Source organism: Culex quinquefasciatus, chromosome 3 (assembly GCF_015732765.1).
Source record: "Culex quinquefasciatus strain JHB chromosome 3, VPISU_Cqui_1.0_pri_paternal, whole genome shotgun sequence".
In the NCBI taxonomy this organism is placed as follows: Eukaryota; Metazoa; Arthropoda; class Insecta; order Diptera; family Culicidae; genus Culex; species Culex quinquefasciatus.
Genome location: NC_051863.1, coordinates 199,982,069 through 199,992,379, shown reverse-complemented (window position 1 = coordinate 199,992,379; position 10,311 = coordinate 199,982,069). Strand labels below are relative to the sequence as shown.

Here is a 10,311-nt window from a genome sequence, read left to right as displayed (position 1 = left end):
TTTATAAAAATATAGCCCATGTCTCCCATATAGCCAAAATCCCATAAGCCCTGTACCTCGCATATGCGTGCTTCGCATAAGAAACCCCCATATGAGGTGCATATGCGAGGTTTAACTGTAATCCTATTAGAAGAAAAATTATTGACATTACTACTATAATATGGGCTCTTTTTATTCCTGACGGCAAAGAAAAGGGAACCCGGGCCATTTCCGCCCTTTCAAGAGGGGGTTTCCCGCTCATAATAGTGGGTGGCAAAATGTTGAGAAATGCGAACGTCTTTTTCTCCACTCCTGCAGGGTTGATATTTATTCAAACCTTCCTTGGGTCCGCAAACTACGCCACAGGACTCAACGAGTTCAACAGAATGCACCGGAAGGTGGTTTTTGCTGGCACTGACGATGACACTGCCCGCTCGACAACGGGAAGGTAAAATTACGGTGAGAATAGAAAAGAAAAAGTCCTTCATCAGCATTATCATCGAAGATCCTTTCGACTTTTTATTCGCTTCCATTATTCAACTTTTTTGCTTTCTCTCTCTGCAGCGCCAAGCAGCTTACTTGCTATCTATATTAATTCTAGTCGTTTGCCATCTTCGAAAGATGCACTTCCCTCTTGTTCAGTGTGTGTATGTGTTATTATATCTTTGCTGTGTATATTTCCCTGGTCCCTGATTTATAACCCGTCGCATTCATTCGAGTATGGAAAAATGTTCGATTTTTCCCCAAACAAAGCATCCTCTCGTGCTCTCATCATACCATAAGAGCCACTCATAAATACAATCGATTCGATTAAAAAGACTTTGGCAGCATAAAAAAGCGATATAATCTGGAGAAAGTGAGTCGGGAAAAGGGAGTATTATGAAAAATGTCAAGTATTTAAGCACATATTACACTCGCGCGGTTACACTCTCACGTATTAGTCAGCGGAAAGGAAAATTCAAGGGAAAGCTGCCAGGGCCCTGGGTTCAAGGTTTTTCGGTCGTCGCTGGCGTTGCGGAAGCTGCACTGGATTTCTCCACCTTTGAACCATTGATATCGAGTTCGTCCTTGCTGCGCTTCTTGAACCACCGACGCTGAGGCTGGCCTGGTTCTGTTGGTTGATGATACTGATGATGGTACGGATTATGGTCGTAAGGATGCTGCTGCTGCTGCTGCTGTTGCTGGCTGAAAGCGTTGTCCCACGATGAATAATATCTCAGCAGGTTGTCTAGTAGGGGGGGAAGAGATAAAGAAAACGCTTGCATCAATTGAGCATGACTGGAGTGTTTTCGCGTACACGAGCTTGAAATACTTTAGCCGAGATGCTTGAACAGTTTAGCAGTTGGCGTGGAAATGTGAAAAGATTATGCTAGAGTTACAGCGACTTTTCTATTGTAACAGAATAAACCACAATGAAGCAGTTCGAAATCAAATAAAAGATTTTTTGAACAAGCGATCTCTACTAGTAGGAAGTCTAAAGATTTTCAGTAAAGTAAAAATCATTGGAATTTTCCCTTTTAAAATCTGTTTGAAAAACATATTTAATCTGGGTTGTATTATTGTTATTATTAGGATCTATGAGAAAACTGAAATTTTTATTTCAATACTCACCATATCGTTTGTGCTGCTGCTGAATCAGCGACTGGTCCGGGTTGGGTGCCTCCTCGAGTTCCTGCAGGTGCCGCTGAAGAACCTGCTGCTGATGGCGTAGCCGAGCCAGCTTCTGCTTAATTCGGATGTTTTTCACGACGCAACCTTGGGGAATGTGAAGCTACGACACAGGGCGATGATTGCAATCAGAATTGAATTATTTTCTTGATTTTTTTTTAAACCACGCTCCAAAAAGTGTTGAAAAACATGTAAATTCATGCCTGCATGGTTGGTATGATATTATGCATGCAAAGCACACGATGACAGGGCGAGAAAAGCGATTGACATAATTGAAGCGAACATTACACAAGGGCGACTCCTCCATGAAACCCCCCAGCAAACTCCCGGACATCCGGGTGAGAGTTGATCGTCTGTGAACGAAGCGACCCCGAACCATGCCATACATCACTCCGAAACACATCCTTTTAATTTACGGTAATTTTCACACACAAAGTGCAAACGAATCGAACGGAACAGGACGGATGGTAGCAGGCTGTGGGGCAGTCAACGTTCGTGTAGGAAAGAGAATCGATGAATTGTCGGGGCTTAGTTCACGTGGCACTTGTAATGGCATCGTAGAAGGCTACGCCAGCACCGAACGCAAACCTAACGAAAATTGATGCCAATCAAGTGTGCGGTGGGGTTTGCTGTGGTCGGCAGGAGCATGTTCTGGGCACGGAAATCTGGTTTTATAAACGACTTGTAGTGTAACCGTAATACAGGGAAAAATGACATAACCCCTCGCCGAGGTCATTCTTGTTGAATTTGAAAAGAGATTGTCGGTCGGATGGGGTCGATCGCCCAGTCCCTTTCCAGGAACGATGTCAACACTCCATGCAAGCGGAGGACGGTGTTGAGCAATGTGGCGCCGGTCACATTTAGAAGTCACCGGCACAAACACGTGGGCAAAAAGGGCTCGCTGGATTTGGAATGGGATTGCAGGGTTGGATTGAACGAATTTACGTTAAAAGTAGAATAGTTAGAATATTTCAAAACTCTTGAAAAAATATTTGCTGTTTTATTATAATTTTCCGTTTAAAATCAAAAACCGTTATTGAAAATAATTTATTTTTCGAAATTACAAATGCTCAAAAAAAAATACCAAAATAATTTTTTTCGAAAATGCTCAAATTTTCATAATTTCTAATACGAGAAAAAAAATTGTTTCAATTTCCATTTGAATAAAATTTTGTATGCCAAGTTCTCCAATTTTTGCGAAATGTCATATTTTTAAAATAATCAAAATTTAATGATTTGAAATATGGGTATCAAACGATGAGGAATTCTATATGCATTTATATTTTATTAGATTTTAATTGGTAAAATGATGAAATGTTAACGAAATACCGTGTTTTCTAAAAAATACTGATATTTTCAAAATTTGCAATACTGTCCAGACTCGATTATTCGAAGTTTGATTATCCGAAAGCTTGTATGGGACATTGGAAAATCGAATTACGAAACAAAAATCATCGTATTTTTTATTTTCTTACTTTAAACATCAAATTCGAGTTTTGGTAATCCATTTATGTCAAATTTAAATGGTTGATATAACATTACAAAATGCATTTTTTTTTTCAATGTTTCATCAAATTTCTAAATCACTTTAGATTATTTAAGGGGTCATACTAAAGCTTAACAATCAAAAATCAGAGAAATCAAAGTATTTTTTTGTGATTTCATTATCCGATGTTTTGATTATTCGAAGTGAAATTTTGCCAAGGCCTTTGGATAATCGAGTCTGCACTGTATGGGTATTAAACAAAACGAAGTTTTGTATCAATTTTCTATCAAGTGGAGTTTTATTTGTGAAATACTGAAATTTTCACAAAATGCCGTGTTTTTCTAGAATCTTTAAATTATAATGTAAAACACGGTATTTTTATTATGTGCTTTCTGTGACAAAAAATAGTGTTTTACAAAAAAATACAATTGAATGAAAATACATGCAAAATTTCGAAATGCTTGAATATTTGAAAAAATAAGTCTTTTCGAAAAATACAGTAACTTGTGAAAATCTCGTTCGTAGAATAACGTTAACCATTTTCGATATCGTTAGACGCGCATATTCTTGACGATAAATTTTATAAATGAACAACTTTGGGTTTTACGCAATTAAATATATTTCGCCGACAAATTAGCAAATTTTCCTTTATGCCAATGCATTTTTCCACTATAGGATCGGAGAAAAATAAAAAAAACTGCAAGGGATTTTTTTTCAATTATTGTTATTTTAAATTTTTTTGGAGTAATATTTAAAGCATTATTGACACTGCTTGTTTAAATTATTGATTTATGATTTTTGCCTTCCTCACCTTACTGAGGAAAGACGATAAAATCACTCGAAAAACGAAATTCTTAATTTGACCTCCTGTTGGGTCTATGTTCATGTATACTTATCGACTCAGAATCACATTCTGAGCAAATGTCTGTGTGTGTGGTGGGATGTTGATCGAAAAATTTGCACTGGATTATCTAGGCACTGGCTGAACTGATTTGGTCCGTATTGGTTTCATTCGATCTGTCTTGGAGTCCCATAAGTCGCTATTGAAAATTATAAAGTTTAGTAAAGTACTTCAAAAGTTATGCTTAAAAAACGATTCTAACAAAAGTCCGGAAGATTGTAAAAAGGGTGGTTTTTGTAAGTTTGAAGATCTGACAACCCTATCAAAAGTTATGTGCACTTAAGTGTTATTTATGCACTTTTTAGAGGTCGGATCTCATATATTTCGATGAAAACGTTGTCCGGATCTATCATGCGACCTGTCGATGGATAGGTGATCAAAAGACCTTTCCAACGAGTTCAAAAGATTGAAGATCTGACTACCCTATCAAAAGTTATAAGCACCTAAGTGTAATTTATGAACTTTTTAGAGACCGGTTCTCATATACAGTGAGTCAAATATTTGTCCGTACCCCCCCGTACGGGAAATGTTTGTGATATAAAAGTACATAAAATTCGACTAAAGTGCCATGTTTTATACATCAATCGACGCGGCAAAATGTCCTCTTTAAGACACTGTCATTGGATTTGCAAAAAACTTTTTCTTGAAAAATACAAAAATTGTTTTCTGAAAAAAGTCAAAAAAGAGGTCAAATAATTGTCCGTACCCTAGTAAAAGTACAAAATCTGATCGATTTAAGTGAATTCATTTATGAAATGTTGTTTCAGTGTCAAATACTAGTACCTTTAGCCAGTTTGTGACAACTTTGAACTTCTGATAAGTTTGTTTAGTTAATTTATATTAAAATTGGATTAAATTTAGTTTTTAAAGTAAAACTTGTCAAAACATTAGTTTATAAACAACTATTTTTATAAAATTGCTATTTTGTGTTGTAAGAGTCTCTATTGAACAAGTTTCAACAATATTTGTTCAAAATATACATTGATTTCATCTTTTATTGACATTTTTCGACCAAAATACTGTTTCGGAACAATACCGTTAAACAATCCGGATTGTCCCGGAACCGGTTCAACCCTCGGAGGGAAATTTTGTGGTGATCAGATAGAGGACAAAAAAACCCACCTCTTGCAATTTGAAGCATCCAATTTCGTCCACTACAGCCCGATTACGATTCCCTAGTCTGAAATTTGGAATTTTCAAATTCCCCAAGCAAAACATTCTGACCCAGAACGGTACAGAAATTCTCAGCACGGAAAGTGAAAATTTCAAATTTCAGACTAGGGACTCGTAATCGGGCTGTAGTGGACGAAATTGGATGCTTCAAATTGCAAGAGGTGGGTTTTGTCCTCTATCTGATCACCACAAAATTTCTCCGAGGGTTGAACCGGTTCCGGGACAATCCGGATTGTTTAACGGTATTGTTCCGAAACAGTATTTTTGGTCGAAAAATGTCAATAAAAAAGATGAAAACAATGTATATTTTGAACAAATATTGTTGAAACTTGTTCAATAGAGACTCTTACAACACAAAATAGCAATTTTATAAAAATAGTTGTTTATAAACTAATGTTTTGGTAAATTTTACTTAAAAAAACTAAATTTAATCCAATTTTTAATATAAATTAACTAAACAAACTTATCAGAAGTTCAAAGTTGTCACAAACTGGCTAAAGGTACTAGTATTTGACACTGAAACAACATTTCATAAATGAATTCACTTAAATCGATCAGATTTTGTACTTTTACTAGGGGTACGGACAATTATTTGACCTCTTTTAACTTTTTCAGTAAACAATTTTTGTATTTTTCAAGAAAAGTTTTTGCAAATCCAATGACAATGTCTTAAAGAGGACATTTTGCCGCGTCGATTGATGTATAAAACATGGCACTTTAGTCGAATTTTATGTACTTTTATATCACAAACATTTCCCGTACGGGGGGGTACGGACAAATATTTGACTCACTGTATTTCGATGAAAACGTTGTCCGGATCTATCATGTGACCTGTCGATGGATAGTTAATCAAAAGACGTTTCCAACGAGTTCGATAGATTGCAGATCTGACAACCCTATCAAAAGTTATAAGCATATAAGTGCCCTGAATTATGGAGATCTGACTAACCAATCTGATGGTATGTATAATGGATCAAATTGATAGAACACTGAAAAGTCCGCCCTTTTGTATCTATTTTGGATAGCATTACCCTCTTAATGTGAGGAAGGCATCAACCACCTAAGGGTGGATTAAGTAACGTTTTTTTTGTTATTTTACCAAGAAAATATATATTTTTTTTAAATAACACTTCAAGCATAATTTCTTATTTTTTATTTCCTTAAAAATGTCTGCCTTAGTCGAGAACGAATTCAACCCTGCCACCCCTCAGCAGCACTCTTTCGCAGGTGATCCTTGGCGGTTGTTGGTACGTGATTCGATGGCAGGTCTGATATTAAATGTGGTAATTCATAGGCGCCGAGACCTGAACTGGACACGACTGTGACTCTGCCCTGTGTGAAAGCCAGAAATGGTCACCGTCAGACGGACGGAACGTGGCAGATTGAATTTCTCCCAGACACACACTCGGTTCGTGTTGACAGAGGGCAAGAGCCCCTAACGGTTCGTATTATAATTGCCACTTGGCCGCATTCATACGACTCACGGTCCTTTGACCAGGCTGAACCCTTTAAGGACGACGCTACGGCGTGTTTTGCCGGGTTGCATTTAAATACGGTCCGTGCCCGGATTGGGCCCAGGCTTGGCTCACCGGGGTTTGATATTATGATTTATTGGACCGCAAATTGTGCCAACTCTGGGTAGTTTATTTATTTTGGCTCCCGTGGTCCGCACGGAACACGGTCAGTTATTTTCGGCTTTCCTTTCTCCCTCCCTCCTGTTCCCAGCAGGTGAACCGTTTCGGTGAGCAAATTTAATGGTTCCCTAGGACCCTTTCTGTTAAGTACCGGGCCCGGGGTTTGTGCATTTACTGACTGCTGTGCGGTTGAAAAATGTCGTCCCAAACCAATAAAACCAGTGTTTTTCGCCAAGGCACTGTGCTCCACAATGTTCCGTCCCTTGGGGCTTCGGACTGTTGTTTTATGAACATGACGGATTCATTACCACGCTCGCTGTTACGATTAATTTTCCTCCAATGGAACCCTTTTTTTTACTACCCGGTCAAACCACCATCCTCGTTGGCTTCATTGCTGCTACAATGAACCACAATGCACTGAAAGGTAGGAAATTTTGTCGACCTGACTCTTTTCCCATGGAAGCTTCTATTGTTTCACAATATTTTAATTAAATTCTGTAAATCAGCAAGAGCAACAAAAAAAAGTGCTCGGAGCGGTGTTCAGCTGAGCGAAAACTTTAAAACAATTTTAAACTCATTTTCCAATTCTTTGCAGTGTTTTCAGCAGGTAGGTTTTTTTTTCTCCAGGTGAGCCAAAAGTGAACAAAACTCTGTTAAAAGTCGATTTATCATAACGGGGGCCATTCTACCGGCTGTGACCGCCGACGTCGTTTGAAAATCACACCAGGGAATCGATTCCGACGGTGGTGCAGAACACGACAATTTAATCGAAATTTGCTGAGCTCTTTTTTAATCATAGTTTTTTTTTATTTTTATAAATTGTATTAAAATATCGGTGTTTCTCCATTATAATAACAATTATATTCAATAAAAAAAATCATGAAATTTCCACGTGTGCGTCACGCTCTAATCTAGAACAAAGAAAAGCACGGATATACGTTTGCCTGTACGTGGTACGACCCAACGGGGCTGGATTGTAATGAACATTCGTGTAAGCCGCTGGCACTTAATTAAAACTGGTTGGATGGAGCAGCAAATCTGGTGCGGATCGTGCACGGTAGGTACGCAGAAAGGATGTAAATGATCGATTAATGGGACGAGAATTCCCCATGGCTGCTCCTGCTACCGCTTGCTCCCATGGGAAAGGATGGGTTTTTAATGACACGGAACAAATTAGGTAAATTTTAAGCACTTTCCAACGACCGGCAATCTTGGAAGCTAATGGGCGTGACATTATTTGTTGGAGGAAGTGAAAAGTATGGTTTAAACAATGAAGGAAGAATCATATCAAATGCTTGGTGATGATGATAATGATAACAATACAGATATTAAATTAGTCGCTTCAATGACACGAAATAATTTCAGTTTAATTTATTATCTAGTATAAGTTGGATTCAGTTACTCAAGCAACTTTTTTTAACTTTTCAACAATATGCTTCGATAACAAGGATAAATAACAGCAAAATATTGGTTGTACATCCAAACCACCATTTAACCAGCTCAAAAACATCCAAAAAAACTGCATCGTTCCACCAATTTGAGAGCAAAATATTTTCCGCATAATACTCAAACAATTTATCGCCCTCCAAGAGAAATCCCCCGCCCTTAAGGCGAAAAACTTTTAAGGTTCAAGTTTTTCGCCAAGTAAATCCACGCTCAAAACAAACTTTTGCCCGCGTTCTACCGCGCTAATTTCCTTCGATCCGACAAAACAACAACAAATTTAAACTCTCCTTAATCCGCGCTCGGTTTCTGCTGCTGCTGGATGTCGAGATTTTGGCACCAAACTGCACAGTCAGTTTTCCGGCTTTTACCCTATCTCCTTTCCGGTTCCTGGAAGAAGAAGCGCAGCAGAGGAATTCTCCGCGAAAACTGGAAAAGGTTGACGCGTTTTTTGTTAGTTTGGCAAAAAATATGGAGGGGTTTGCACTACGACAAATCACTTTCAGTTGATGATTTTGCTTGATAGAATTAATATAATTTAATTTACAAGTTATTAATAAAATATTTTCAGACGAGACTCGATTATCCGGAGGCCTCGAAAAAATTTCACTTCGGATAATCAAATCTTGGGAAAATTGAATCAGAACAATTTTTTTCGATATCTTGTTTTGGATAGTTTTACATGAATATAACGCCAAACATGCTCTAAAATGATTTTATTTTTGAAATCCTACATTACGGCCAAAATGGCGTTGTTAAAATACTGAGAAAAGAATTATGTATGCTAAAAGGCAATCAACAAATCAAATTTGATTTAAATGGAGTCGCAGAATTCGAATTAAAAGCCAGTATTTTTTTTTATTTAATTTACTTTTCGAGAAAACATATTTTTTTTATTATGAATAAATACTTTCATTTCCCAAACTTTGCTTAATTTACTCCATTTAAAAAATATATATTTTCACGATTCCGTTGAGAAACTACTTACTTTTCTTGTCATTCTCGTATTGCAAAAAAGCCCACTTTACGTCGTCAAAAATACAGCACTGAAAAGCATTTGTTTTGAGTGCTGAATAAAAAACCTTTTTCGCATTTGTTTCGAAAAATAATACTTTGTTTGTTATTGTCGGCGAACTCTGATAAATGAATGACCAATGATGTTTTTTTTCTTTTTTTTTTTTTAAATATTATTTGCTTTAATTTTTCAGTTCGATGTCTCGGACATTTTGAATCAATTTTTAATGTTTGAAAATGAAATCTTAGTTAAATTTTGGAAAACATTTTTTTTGCAATGAAAATAAATAAAACCAAGTATATTTAAAAAAACGTTCCAGGAAAAAAAATTACCATTTGTTTTAAATGCTCAAAAGTTTTATCTTTTATGTAACTAAACCATAAAAAAAATCATTTTTAAAGAAATTCTCCATACCATTACTTGAAACTTTGGTGAAGGCACAAAACCGACCAGAAAACCCTTACTCAAGAGTTCCATTAATGTATGTTCATTTTAAAACTAAAAAAATGTATCGACGAACAAATGATGCTAAATCTGCTGTTTTGGCGAAAGAGACCTCTTCATCAAGTTTTAGCCAAATTAAAAAAAATAAAGATCAAACTTTTGAGGACACGGCCGATTTCAGTGAGAATTCATCAGCAGCACAGCAACATTGTAAAGTCTTAAGAAAGAAGCAAAAGTTAGCTCAGCAAAATGAACAACAGCAAAAGCAGCAACATTCGTTGGTAGCTGGTTTTTCGTTATTTCTGTGGAAGAAAGGGTAATATGACCAACTGATGCCTCAGGCAGAGATTGAAAGGATGAGATATGTTTTTCAGCGATTACTTCAAATCTGTTATCGTGATGTAACTGTTGAAAGTTTTTTTTCTCCGGAAAGCCAACTATAGCGAGTAGCTTGCGTTTTTTTTTGTTGAAAATGTTTGCAAATTATCACAAAAACTTGAAGATTACTTTTCAAAAGTTTGGGATGGCGATTTTTGACAAAACGTGCAGTTTGATGAGCACTCCCCCA

General features: G+C 36.8%; 1 protein-coding gene across 3 annotated transcripts in view; it reads right to left on the bottom strand.

The window, feature by feature from the left end:
* Positions 1–466: 466 nt before the first annotated feature.
* LOC6032897 (multiple epidermal growth factor-like domains protein 6) overlaps positions 467–10,311 on the bottom strand; it is a 128,100-nt gene continuing 118,255 nt past the window's right edge. For all 3 annotated transcript variants that reach the window (XM_038261604.1, XM_038261606.1, XM_038261607.1), the window contains 2 exons: positions 1,591–1,750; positions 467–1,207 (listed from right to left, as the gene is read on the bottom strand). In XM_038261604.1, the coding sequence (XP_038117532.1) occupies positions 966–1,207; positions 1,591–1,750 (402 nt within the window). In that variant the 3' untranslated portion in view covers positions 467–965. The remainder of the gene's footprint in view (positions 1,208–1,590; positions 1,751–10,311) is intronic.